General features: G+C 29.6%; 1 protein-coding gene and 1 long non-coding RNA gene across 4 annotated transcripts in view; one reads left to right on the top strand and one right to left on the bottom strand.

Moving 5' to 3' along the window:
• The window catches only part of LOC137616360 (chemotaxis regulatory protein ChePep), a 32795-nt gene extending 19468 nt beyond the window's left edge, over positions 1-13327 (top strand). Inside the window, exons 2-5 of one of the 3 annotated variants that reach the window (XR_011039406.1) lie at positions 1-100; positions 1395-1490; positions 6234-6367; positions 11865-13327. The exon at positions 1-100 is cut by the window's left edge and continues 79 nt beyond it. Coding sequence is in view for 2 of the 3 variants with exons in the window: in XM_068346027.1 (XP_068202128.1) it covers positions 1-100; positions 1395-1490; positions 6234-6317 (280 nt within the window). In the remaining variant the exon portion in view is untranslated. The remainder of the gene's footprint in view (positions 101-1394; positions 1491-6233; positions 6368-11864) is intronic. The other 2 variants (XM_068346027.1, XM_068346028.1) reach the window with 2 other exon arrangements.
• The window catches only part of LOC137616361 (uncharacterized), a 342608-nt gene that overhangs the window by 291747 nt on the left and 35861 nt on the right, over positions 1-15000 (bottom strand). The window contains exon 3 of the long non-coding RNA XR_011039407.1: positions 1-58. This exon is cut by the window's left edge and continues 106 nt beyond it. This is a non-coding gene — a long non-coding RNA (uncharacterized lncRNA). The remainder of the gene's footprint in view (positions 59-15000) is intronic.

The raw sequence follows: 15000 nt of genomic DNA, 5'->3' as shown, positions 1-15000 counted from the left end.
GAAATTCCAGAGGCTCGAGGACCAGCAACAACAGGCCTCTGAACTAACGCAGGAGCTTCTGGAAGAGAAACAGGTGGAAGCTGAGAGGAGGAGACAAGAGGTTTGTTTAGAACTATTAGAAAGTTTTAAGTGTATCTTTAATAGGAACAATGATCACTCATCTCACTCTATTTCTATGTCTATTTCTTATCATTATTATTATTTTTATTATATTAACTATTATATAACCATATTCCAGCATAAAACGTACGAAAGGCTTTTTCCTTTCTATTTTATGATTAAAGGTTAAAGTGAGTAAATCCCTGTTCTTCGTAGCGTGAGGCACAATTTCATTACTTGTTTTACCTTCTCGTGCATGGATTCGGGTTTTACAACAGAGGATCGAAATGAGCACCTTTCTTTATTTCTCATTCAGATATCGGGTTGCAGTAATCTCAAGACAAAATTGAGAGATCATTGTAGCTACTAAAATTCATGTCTATTCCCTTTTCTCACTGGGCTATTTTCCCTGTTGGTGCCCTTGGGCTTATATCATCCTGTTTTTTTTTTTCAACTAGGGTTGTAGTTTAGCATGTAATAATAATAATAATAATAATAATAATAATAATAATAATAATAATAATAATAATGTTTGTATGTAACTTTAGAATGATTTTATACCTTCAAGTTCTATTTTTCTTGAAAAGTAATTCAAGTCAGACATTCTTTGTGAATTAAAAGTATTTACAAATTAAAAATCTTTGCGTCACATAAACTGACGATATGAGTAATTTTGCATATCAACTAAATTCCAACTCAAAATAGGGTTATAAATGGTTATGAAGAAAATCCTATTTAATGATAATAATAATTATAATAATTATAATAACAATAATTATAATAATAACAATTATAATAATATAATTATAATTATAATAATTATAATTATAATAATTATGATAATTAAAATAATTATAATTATAATAATTACAATTATGATAATCATAATTATAATAATTATAATTATAATCATAATAATAATTATAATAATAATAATAATAGTAGTAATAATAATAATAATAATAATAATAATAATAATTATAATAATAATATTAATATTAATAATAATAATGATAATGATAATGATGATGATAATGATAATAATCATCGTCATCATCATTATTATTATTATTATTATTATTATTATTATCAGTAGTAGTAGTAGTAGAAGTAGTATAATTATAATAATACTGATGATAATGATGATATTGATATTGATAATAATAATAATAATGATAGAGAAAATTATAATTTGAAGAATGGAAATAATACCAAATTTATATTCAGTATACTCATTATACTCATATACTCTTTTTCAAATCCCTTAATAGCTAAACTAGAATCCCTTTCGGCAGATCCTAAGCCAGCGCGTCCAGAGCGCAAAGCAGCGCACTGCTAGGAGTGCTGGGCGCATGCGCACCCGACCTGACGATGGAGATGATGTGGAGCAGGTAAGCCTATTAATTAGTCTCTTTTCCTTTTTCAGTTTTAATTTACATTCTTATTTTCATTCATATTATTTAAAGATTTTTTAGTCTCCCATAACACAACTAATATTTCCTTTATGCAGTTTTCTCTCAATATATTATATGGCATAAAATGCATGGAAACTTTCAGGTAGCCGTTAAAAAGTCTACATATCTACATTGATTAGAATCACCAGAAATATAAAATGGAAATTTTTTTTTCAATATAAGGAAACTGCTAATACGATAGTTTTTTACCCAGACATTCTGTGGAATAAACATCCAATTATTTATCCTGTATTGAAGATAATTACAAGGACTTTTATTTGTGTCGAAACTCAAAAGTCAATACCTAGACATCTATAATAATAATAATAATAACAATAATAATAATGATGATGATGATGATGATGATGGAGAAAAGGAGTCGAAATGTCTCACAATTGTTTTTCGATTAACTCGAATCATCAAATTTGTGCTTTATTAGAATCTTAGTACAAAATCAGACCTTATCCTTTGGCAACAGAATAATTCATAAATATAATTATATTTATCTTAAAATGAATTACTCGATGCTGATGGATGTCAACTACGTGAAATATATATATATATATATATATATATATATATATATATATATATATATATATATATATATATATATATATATATATATATATATATGCTATAAGTATATTGTAGTAGTGATAACTTGACTTGTTTTTGTTTTGCACCATGATAGCAATGATATCCGTACAGGCATATACTTGTGTAATCTAAGTCAATCCCTGATGGTTAATTGTAATTTACAATATATACAACAGACATTCTTAGCTGATAAACACGCTAGTTTAGTTACCAGAGATAACTGCTCATGCAGAGTTAGCCTTATGTGAAATAAGACTAACTATATATATATATTTTTTTTTTTTTTTATTCGAAAGGTGGTTACTTTTACTTTTTTCCTGAGAAGAATTAGAGCCTTGACGAAGTTGTTCTGTTAAACTGACAAATCTTAAAATAAGTATCATCTGGTTAGAAATAAAATAAAAAACAATTACTTAACACAAAAAAATTTCTCCTCGGAAACAATTAAAATTTGCTGAAAATATTAGCTCGATATTTCACCCTTTTTAATTTTTATTTCTCAATAACTTTTCCATGAGGAAAATAGTAGAAAACTTGAAAGAAAATGTTATTTATTTCAAATCTCACCTATGACATAAATATATCTTATGCAATAGAATAATGCAAAAGTATATAATAAAAAGTACCTCAGAACTAACAGAACTTCTGGAACAACTCGAGAGACAGACTGACGCAAATTAAAACCATTTTTTTTTTCATTAAAAATACTCTTGCTTCTTCCTCCTCCAACCACTTCTTCCTGCGGTGGACATGAGACCCTTTGGTTTATTGGCTGCATAGAATTATTCAAAAATTACTTATATATTAAAAAGACATCCTATAGCTAAATTCCCTAGTCTTTAAAAGTTGTCCCAAGATCTCAAAAATGTGAAATATGTATTCTTTAAGAAGTTACAGACATATATTAAAAAATCATGACGAGAGAAAGACTTTTTCAAGATAACTAGAATCTACAATCGCCAAATAAACACCCACTCCTCCTCTAGATGTAACGAATGGGACCGACAGCAGGAACTGCAAAACCAAACATTAAAAGAAGATAAAACAAATTTCTGTAAAATCTTTTCTTCGATGTTTGAAACATTCATAAGTTTCATAATTTCTTTCTAACGTCCCTTCATTTAAAAGACCGAAATTTTACGACTGGTCATATAATCATTTGAATTTGACATTCAGATAAACGATGAGAACTATTTCACAAATTTAGCTCATTAACGAACTTTAATTGCCTTGTGGCTTGCAAAACAACAGAAAAATCATACGAGTAAGTCCTTGTAAATAAATAAGGCACTGTTCGTTCACCATAGTTTTAGGAAGTCATTTTAAGTAGCTGCTAATGAATAAATCAATCAGTTAAGACAAGGGACCGACCTTTGGACATGTCTCTTTAATAGTAAGCACTTCATCACCAAATCGTTATTCAACTATTTCGGCATGGTTCGTGGCATATAGCACCTTCCAAATTTAAGATTATAATTACGTTTGTTATTACTATTAAATAATCTAAGGCTATGGTTAAACACATATTGCATGGATCGTGATACACAGTTTTATTGGGTTTAATATACTATGCACAGTATATAAAATTTGAAGTGGTCTTGGATATGATTCGTTGGGATGTCCCATACACTATTTATATTTCTCATTTCCAGCGATTGTCAAGTTCTCGCTCTTTAATTAAATAATATTAATATCGGAACTGTCAGAAATTCGAATCAATATTTAGAAAAATAGGAATTCAATTTATTTTGAATATTATGCAATCTTGAATCTTCATGCTTGTGCAAATGCCACTGACACATTATTTTCACTCAGTAAATCAATATGTATCAATCGGCGGGAAAACTGACCATTTTGCAGAAAATCATACACAGCCAGCCAGATACTGATACTGCCAGTATTATAAGAAAAATTAACAATATACCGCGCTTTGTGTCGTTTATTATGTTAATTTCTTTGATTAAGTTTAAACTTATTTTGAACCAAGTAGTTATTTCAAGTAGGGAAGAGTCAAGTCCTTTGCATCGGAACAAAACACAATATAAGGTTGGCTTTGTGCAGATTGTAGAAACATCTGAATTATTTCAGCATTATTGTCATTACGTTATTGTGCTCCTGTATTCGTACCCAGCGAATGCTAGAAAGAATTCCTATGAATTAACAGACTCATTGCCCACTAAATAGACATTACTTTCATGATTATATATTCAGCCTCAGCCTTTAATCCTTCCTTTTATTCCCTAAAATGTATCTTTTTTTGCTGCACTTTTGATATTTCCTCTTAGATTTCAGTACTGCCATTTAGTTTACCAGCACGTAACCATTTTATCTTCTTATTGCATTCTATGGTTTTCCATTTGCACTTCGCTTAACTGGCATTCATTTTGAAGGACAAGAATGAAATGTTACTATAGAAAGGGGGAAATCATTTCTTCAATTAAAATTAAAGACATGCTATTTTTGCTTCTAACGTTTACTGAAAATTAGGATGTGGTGTACACTTCTAAATCAGGAATGTAACCCAGAGAAGCGAAGTGTCCAATGTATTACAGTATGTTTTAACAGTTTTTCCTATCCAATGAGAAGTGAGGCTATCAGGCAGGAGATATAGTGACTGCAAAGAATTACCCAGATTATTTACCATTTTTTAAACATTTAACATAGTCTAACCTATCTCCTATCTCCTAGTAAGGGTTTACAAGGCTTCTCTAAAAATCTCTTCCATGTATTTTTACAACGTTTCTAATAGCTATTAGTCAGAATGATGAGCGACACCTTGACAACATTCTAGATCTACTTCCTGATTTAGTTCCCGTTTTACCAAAACTTTCCCCTACTGGCAGAAACGGAAAGGCACAACAGCTGCTAAAAAAGTGTTTGGACTCAAATCAACTATTACGAATGGAACCTTTTAGAAATAACTGAAAAGACTTCTGCAGCTAACAGTCAATTAAACACTATTCATTATGCTTTTAAAACCTTCCGAGGAGCCATTCAAGAACTCTGACTATTCCTATAAAGACATCAAAGTCAGTCACAAGCTCCGGTCAGTAGATTTAAAGACTTTTATCAGTCTTCAAGAATAGCAGACAACGCATTTCACGTTTCCTAATACAGTATCACCTATCATATCATGATTCCTAACACTGCTGTTTCTTGATGATGTTTTCAAGGACATTGAACTGTTTTCAATTATTTAAAAATGCCTTCAAAGGCCTATAACAAAATTGAGAGGCTTATTCCTTTTCATTTTTTAGTTTATCCCATAACTGTAACATTACTTCAAACCATTAGATCACATATGAAAGATGATTGATATACAGTATAAGATATGGGTTAAAGTATGTGAAATAAAGTATCAGTATGAATACAAATATTTGAATAAATGCTGTATATGTAATATCTCAAATGTAATTTATAGTATACTGATATTGTTTTTTGTTTTTTTACTGACCTAAGATGCCTATGTAGAATAAAATCGATAATGCAATATGTATGCTTGAAGATATATGGTAGTTGACTAGCAATAGACAAATTTATTGTTATATATGTAGATAAAACTTTAATATACACAAGCAACTCAACAGCAGTCTATTTAATAACCGCCATTAGTTTGAATTTACTTTATATTATAAACTTTGCTAAAATCAGTCTTATTTCTAGATATGCTAGCATTGTCTGAGAGAACTATCTCTTTCGCTCATATAAGATGAGCATTTACATTAAAAAAATAATAATCAATTGCTTAAATTCATCATCATTACTCTTATTTGTCCTTGTGTAATGGATTTTTCCATTCAAGTATAAAAAAAATGCAACAAACCTTCCTTGTACACTAAATTTATTATTATAAAAGTCATCACATTCATTACAACAGCTGATTGCATGCTATCTAAACCTATAATGAAAGCCATGACAACCATCAATTAATAGAAATGAATCATACAGTAAGATACCCAAAAGTTACAGTAAGAAGATAAGATGGCACCACTGGCTCTTCTAGGCAAAGAGAAAAGAAATTTCAGCTATGCATTTTCTATGGGTCATTAGATGACAGTCACCATGTATTGTATATCGCAGTTCATGAGGATGGAGGAATTAGATTGGCTGAGCTTGGTGAATGTTTATTCCATGAGCGCCGGCAAAGAGGTCATCAAGGTGTAAAGAGGTCAGATTTTGCTCCACCCTCTCGGCAGTTCTCACTCTGTCTTCCAGTGGGTAGATTAAGAAAATTCGTTTCCAAAATATGCACACACATTTTATTTATCTTTTTCTGGCATTTTTAGTTGGCTTTAGTTTAGTGTTTTTGTCCTGCATCGTGATGTTTGCTCGAATTATTGTTTTTGTTTTTATTGTTTTGATTGTACTTTATTTTTACACTAATCCATCACACTTCCTTACTTTTTTTTTAATAGATCTATCATTCCATCGGTAGTTAGGCTGAAATCTATGATACTTTAGATAGCCACGTGGTTCCGCGGAAAATTCTTAATTGCTTTGATAGTTTAGGTTTATTGCCTTAGCATTTGGCTTCTCTAGCTGCCTTTTATTTGCATGTGAACCGAGGATAGTTTCTACAGTTTCAGAAGTTTTACTTAGTTTTAGAAGTCTTCTTAGCTGATCTTTTAAGGACAACTTCATTCTAATTATAAGAAAAAACTATTTTCAATCACAGGTAAATTACTACAGAAGCAGAATAAATAATTTAGTTCTCAGAGGATTTCTGGATAGACATAAACGTATACTTGTTTACTGCATTGTTTTATCTAAAATGTTTTATCTTATCTCCTTCTCTGTTTTTTTTTGTAAATAATACTTTCCAAAGCTCGTGTTTTTATCATATATTATACAAAAATAATTTAACTAAACTTTCTATGTTTCCAATAAACCAAAGATCTCTGACGTCTTCGGCTTGCAACACAATACCCTAACTATGTATGTTAACTCATGATGCTTTTGTTTTACTGTTCATGCAAAGATTACAGCTCTTTAAGTGGCAAAATCTATGACAAAGTTTGTAATATAACATTAGAAAGTAGGTATTACATGCCTTATGATAAATGTTATAACATATTAATAATAAATGAGATCATACTAGATATTGGATGTTAAATAGTAAATAATGATGCTGAATTTTACACACTAAGTTATTAGATATTAAATATCAATTATGAGTATCAACAATTGGATACTAAAGGTTAAAAATTATTTGTAGATATAAGCCATTACATGTCATACCACAAATATTAGAAGCTGATGTTAAATAGAAAAATATATTAATAAAAATCAGAAAATAAAGGATCAATGTTAATATAAAAATCAGAAAATAGAGCATGAATGTTAATATCAAATATTAGATGTTTGATAAATTTTTATACTAAATTAGAGCTTAGAATTACATATAGATAATGGATATTAAATGCTTGATGATGGATATTAAAAATGACATGGATAAAAAATTTTAGACTTTAAATATCAGTAATGGCTACTTGCATTCTATGTGTTATAAACCATATACAAGATGCTCTATACATAAAATAAGAGTTTCATATTGGATATCAGTCAGTAACGATTATAGACTGATTTGAAACCTGATGAATATATGGTTTGAATATACTGAAACAAAAATCCCCAGTTATCACGCACAAAACTGAACTAGCAGTAATTTATTTAGTCTTATCTACAAATATATTCTATTCAGACGTTATTGACTGACAACAAGACCTATACTATCTGGAGGCACACACACACACACACACACACACACACACACATATATATATATATATATATATATATATATATATACATACATACATCATATATATATATATATATATATATATATATATATATATTTATATATACATCATATATATATATATTTATTTATATGTATGTATATATATGTGTCTGTATGTGTATGTGCGTGTATATATATACATATATATATATATATATAAATATATATATATATATATATATATATATATATATATAAATATATATATATATATATATATATATATATATATATATACATATATGGCATGATTTCGTACATATGAATACAGTTCTTGAGGGTCTTAAAATAATAAAATCCATATCAATGAAATATATGATTTCAATAATGCATAAAATATGTGTATATATCTCTGTAAATATCTATATATAAGCATATCTCTGTGTTTTAACCATTCCTTGAAATGATCATTTAAAATCTTTCCAAGATAGCTATCAAACTAAAAAGAAAACATAAAGGCCAACACTCTATATAAAACAAATGATAAAATTACAAAAGGTGTCCAATTTAACATGATAAAAACTATACACATTTTATATTTAAGTCGAAAAATTTCTTTTGCTGTCATATCTCTCCACGTGAAATGTCTCCAATCAAAATCTCTCAAGAGTAAAAGTGCCTAGGAAGCTGATTTATTATATCATCAAGTTCTTGCTTTAGGTTTGGTCAACTTGATTAGGTGGCTGATATATGAAACACAAGGTATAGGGTCATTTGATTTGCATTTGTTTTGGTATCGTTTCAAGATTTGTTTGTAGTCGAATCTCATTATGGATAAAATCTCGTTACACTTGACTTGTAATGCACTTTTATTGAATTTGTTGTGCTCGTTGTATCATACATCTCTCAAGGCATTGTCACATACGAAAATTATCTTTCCTGTAGCACCATACAGCAAAACTGTGGGTCTGAGTACCCAAACCTCTCCAAAATGGAAGGCAATCATATTGATCCCGCGTTACACTGCTAAATAAACTAACAATAGTGACTTCAGTTTCCCACACGCAACCCGCCCCCCCCCCCCAAAAAAAAAAAAAAAAAAAAACTCACATTTCTCGATACACACTTGGGAGCAATGTGTTAAAAAAATATTCTCAAATTTTCCTAGAGCTAAGTGATTTTCTTTCATTTCAAATCATACAGTAATGAATACCAATGAATATAACTCGGAGGCCAGTTAAGAAAAAAAGAAAAGTTTACTATGTTAATTTTGAATTGATATACTCGGTTGAGTTGTCGGAAATAGAGTAATAACTTTTATTAACAAAGACACATTTTCTTTTGGTCACAAATAAATATCTATTCGAAATTAATTTTTGTTGGATATTAAGATTACTTCGTTTGTTTGTCATTAGACGTCTACCTATGTTTCCCTTACACTGAATTAATGTTCGGCCTGTTTTGAAGCAAAACCATAATCCTTTTTTTATTGAGTCTAAAAAGTTATTTATGATGGCCTCAAGTTCCTATTTTTTATGTCGAAGATTATCATTGTTTTGTGCGCGTGAAAATAGCATGTGCGTATGCAAGATATGTATGCACTGAATCAATATGACAATAATAATTTACTTAATTTTGCATTACTCTTTGCATTAATTAAGGCAAAACTATCATATCCTTTACAATATATAACCTGACGATTTTCTATTCTCTCGTTGCCTTTTAAACACATCCTTCTGAATTAAAATTACTTGAAATCCAATCATTAATCTAAGAATAATTCTTCATGTACAAATGCAACGATCCTTTGTCCGTTTTAGGAAGACGGTTTCAGCCAACTTTATCGCTAACCGAAACCATCTCATCAACAATCAGCACTCCAGGTCTTATAACTTTAGGAGACCTCTAGTGGCTGCCGAGACAACTATGAAAATATAGTAAATAAAATAGTGCTTGCACGCCTGTGTACATATCCTGTCGCATCCGTCAAAGTACATTGCATGTGCCCGATTATTTAGTTTTATGCAGATGTAACAGATATCGATACTTGTGCCGTATCAAAATATCTTTCAGGGTCTTTTAACTTTATCACCCCAAAGACATCTTCACTCGTTAGACATTATCCTTTGACATAGGAAAATTATTTGACTCAGACATCTTATTTTCATAGAATCCAATTTTCCAAATGTGAAAACTATTTCATTCAAATCTTCCCAGACAATTCAAGGTCCCTTTCGTTACAAGAATTGACTGAATTGTTGATTATTTCTTTGCTAATCTTAATATGAACATAAAGCGAGATCTAACAGATTAAACAGATTTTGTTGTAATCTTGTGGGAACATATTGGGGTAGAGAAGTTTGCGACGAAGTTATTTCATATGTGTGTGTATTTATATATATATATATATATATATATATATATATATATATATATATATATATACACATATATATATAATGTGTGTATATATATATATATATATATATATATATATGCATACTCACATATCTTAATTAGTTGAATTAATAAACTATATTTACCCAATTTAACTAATGTACAGAATATCATACATGTTTTAATCATGAATCTTATGCTTTCATATAAATTTCATAAATGTATATAGAAAATATTCGAATTCGATGTGTCAAGTTTGACTTTTTTTGGATGTTATATGATATAGGTAGTAATTTACATGAATTGCTTCTAAAAATCACCGGTGAATTTGGGGCTATTTTATACGAAGTCTTCTTTGATCATTTGTTTTTTTATTTATCTAATTCTGAATTACACATTTTTTATGAGTCTCACTTGTAAATAAAACCACCAGTTTTCCCTGCATTAATATATCTATTATTTAAAGATTAATAAACGAGGATTTTTAGGCAGGTTTTTTTTATAGATTTAATGTAAGATTGCCATAATGATACCCTTTATATCGTAGTCAGTCGATACAAAGAAATCAAATACTTCTCTTAACTTAAAAGATCAAAATAAAGCAAGAAATTAACAATAACATAATTGACTAATGGGTCTTCCGTGTAATATATCTCTGTGAAAATGAGTACTCATCAGAATCACGTTAGCATGTGAAAACTATTCATTCTATTCATGGAAAAAAAAAATATCTTTATATTTAAAGTCTTCACTAAAACTGAAGTACCTTGCAAGAAACACTTAAAGAAGGCTTATATTTGATATCTCATATAAATTTCTTCGTTTGACCAACAGTTGGACTAGAGACAGAACCAATGTAAGGCCCATGAAGTCAATGCTATGTGTCAATTTACTAATCTTCGATTAACTAATTGGCTTTATTAAACTTGCACTGCGCATATTGTAAGACTTTTGTGAAATTATCTCTTGGTAAATTTTCACAATTTCATTTTGTTTTTTTACCATTCAATTATTCAACGTTGTGGTATACCTATCAATCAAACCGTATACGATATAAAATCGTTTGAACTTCCATGGTCAGTTCCTCATTCCGTCAGTTTTCAGAATCCAATAAAAGCCCATATGTGTAAGCATATCTACTAATACCTCATGATATGATGACAAATAACTATCTACAAAATGTTAACTGCTGTGGGTGAAAACTAATTCAGAAATTCCATCCTTAGTGTGAAAGTCCCAATTATTTATCGTTCTGACCCTACGAAGCTAAAATTATGGTTTTTGGACAATTGTAAGGTCTTTTTATGATTTCGAAAAATTTATTCCTTTAAATTTTTATAGAAAACTCCAGTTGGAATGATAATAATATAGGTAAAGAGTAATCTATAAAATGGGAAGTAAAAAGGAAAATAAATAAATAAACAATATATTTAAACCTATCGAATAACATACAATTATTTACTACCAATTTAGATTTGTTCGGAATTATTTAAGTAAACATAATCGTAGAGAATAATTATAAAATTTCAACATTATTGATAATCTATACATTTTTCTATTTCTTTCAACAGCTGGAAGGTGGAATGATAGAGAGCGCCGATACCATCACAACAGAGAACGAACTGTAGGAGAAACATCCTACAGTTCACAGCATCATCCTTTGCATCAATTTGTACGATAGGGATAATTTCCAAGAAAAATAAAGCACAACGACAAAAGATTTCTGGATATAACACGCCCTATTACCAAACAAAAAAATAAAGGATTTTGAAGAAGCTCAAAAAAACGACAGTAACACATTTCCTTGTATTGGAATCTGATATAGTCTAACAGTTTATTCATGTCTACCTAGATTTTTTTTCCGGATATCAATCCATTAGATATTAAAGTAATCTAGCGTACATAAAGCAGCAAACTTCAAGTAGCAAGTAACCGGCTAGAAAAAAAAAAAAAGGTGCTTGGGGCGTTTTTCATAATGGACAGATGATTTGTACCGTGAAATAATGGCCAGCAAGCGCACATGCGCAGAGAAATATTCTCATTTCATCTGGACACTATGAAAAACACTCCAAGCATCAACTGTTGAAACATTGATATATTCAAATAAATGTTATTTGTTTTTTATCTGCTAAATGTCATTGGTCGTGCAACACATAGGGAATCTTAACTGCAAAGGCTTTAGAATATAAGAAAATAAAAAAGTTTAAAAAAAACTGAGTGTTATCTGTATAAAATGGAAAAATATAAGTTCAGCTTTGGAAAAAGGCAAGGATGTAGGATTATAATAAACTTTGTAAGAATAACATTTGAAAAGAAAAAAAAATAATGAAAGTATCACACCGAAGATGCGTCTCGAAAAAATAAACAGTTCCAAGAGTCTCAATTGATGAATTTATAAATCTTCTTAAATTAAAACAAATATTTTTAATCAATAGGTTTAAAAGTGACAATCGAAGTGGCAAATTTAAACTTTTTTTTACTTAATTGAAGTGTATTTGACAGCAGATATGTTCCGATTGTATCTCTTGACTTTAGAAATTTATTGATACTGTGAAATGTATTTTACATCTATTTCAAAGATATCGTTCACATTTTTCTTTCTGGCACCAGCCTCTTTGAAAATAGTGTTGGTTGATGTATGTTATCACAGCAGGGAAGAAAGCATTAATTCAAAATAGATATCTATCATTTTGAAGCATAGTTATGACTATTCTAAACTGCTTGGAATGTTCAACCTTAAGTTTGTTTCCAATCAAAATTAATCTATTTTGATTACTCATACCCAAGCTTTTAAAATTGCCAAAATAGATTAATATTTTAGAGTAGTTTAAATATACAGTACATATCTGGTAAGGATGTATTCGTTTGGAGTACCAATCATCAATTCATGATTTATAATGAATTAATCATTCAGTAAAGTATCCATTGCTCTCCACATTATTACAACATTCATCATTGCTTCGTCCCTCTGGTATTTGCTTCGAAAAAGTCAAATGAAGGAAATTATTGTCATCTAACCGTGTATCAATTGTTTCCAAATATACAGATACATTTCAAATGATCTTTTATTCAAGAAACCTCAGAAAAGAATGTTTCCTACAGGAATCTTCATAATTCCGCAGATTTTTTAGGTTCTCTGTGCTCAGTTCTTGATGAAAAACTGAGAAGAACAGAGAGGCAGGCTTTTCCTTGTAAGATTTTTGGTGATCAATCTGTTCTGAAGAAGTGGTTTAATTCTTTCATTGTATCTTGTTTCGATTATTGTTCTCCTGTCTTGTCTTCTGCTGCTGATTGTCATCTTAATTTGTTGGACAGGAACTTACGGTCTATTAAATTTCTTATTCCTGATCTAGATATTAATCTCTGGCACCGTCATACAATTAGTTCGTTATGCATGTTGCATAATATTTTTCATAATTCTGTGCATCTTTTACATTCAGATATTCAAGGACAGTACCATCCAGTTCGTAATACTACTGTAGGTATGCAGCTAATTCTAATAGTCATGCCTTTACCATCGTGAGGGTCAATGCTACAAAGTATTCTGGAAGTTTTATTCCACCTGTGACCAAGTTGTGGAATTTTCTTCCCAATCGGATAGTTGGATCGGTAGAACTTCAGTAGTTAAAACTTGCAGCAAATGTTTTTATATTGAATAGGCTGACATAAGTGTCTTTTTATTGCATATATATGAAAGATCTGTTTTAATGTTATTACTGTGCTTAAAGTATTTTGCTTTAATTGTTCATTACTTCTCGGAGTTTATTTCTTTATTTCTTTACCTCACTAGGCCATTTTTCCCTGTTGGACCCTTTGGGCTTATAGTATCCTGCTTTTCCAACTAGGGTTGTAGCTTGGCTAGTAATAATAATAAAAATGGCGAGGCTTCATAATTAGTAAACAATAATAGTCATGTGAATCATATCTAAAACTTTTTTAATATCATTATAACCAGAAATGCGTTTTGAAAATCCAACATTCTAAAAATTGACAAAAAATATCAGAGATCAAATGCTGATTTGAAAAAGGCAGACAAAAACTGAATGAACTGAAATAATCAGAAGAAATTATATTTCAAGCGGCTAGGCTCTTTTTAATAATCTGAGCACCCTAGCTAGGCAACATCGCACGCTTCCAACAAATAATTTTCAGGTAATTCATTTTCAATATGTCAAGAATGTTCATTTTTAGAATACAGCTACAATAATTATGAATTGATTCTCCAAAGACCAGCATGTTAGAACTGACTAGTATGAGCGTATAGGAAAAGAAACCGAACTATCCTTTTGACTAAAGTTGTTATCAAGTTCCAGTGTTCACGGATAACACCATAATGTATTTTAAGCTTTCAGACAATTTTGTGCATTCGTATTTCTTTGGATGTGTCATACATATACATACGAATGTCAGTACATTTGGTATGGACTCCTTTAATTTGAGAATACGGAAAAAACATGAAACTAAATTTATTGCCAAGAAAAAATAACATTTAGTTTCTACCACGAATTAGTCTGACAACGGAAGACAAGATGATCCCCTAAACTCAATATTATATATATATATATATATATATATATATATATATATATATATATATATATATATATATATATATATATATACGCAAAGCAAAAGACTTTTCTTGGTCCCAGGTAGCGTTGGTCCTTTTTTAAAACAGTTGGGTCAACTGGTAGATGGCAATATTTT

The sequence above is a fragment of the Palaemon carinicauda genome, chromosome 22, assembly GCF_036898095.1.
Source record: "Palaemon carinicauda isolate YSFRI2023 chromosome 22, ASM3689809v2, whole genome shotgun sequence".
NCBI classification, from domain to species: Eukaryota; Metazoa; Arthropoda; class Malacostraca; order Decapoda; family Palaemonidae; genus Palaemon; species Palaemon carinicauda.
Note: the sequence above shows the minus strand (reverse complement) of the source record. Positions and strands in the feature narration are given on the sequence as shown.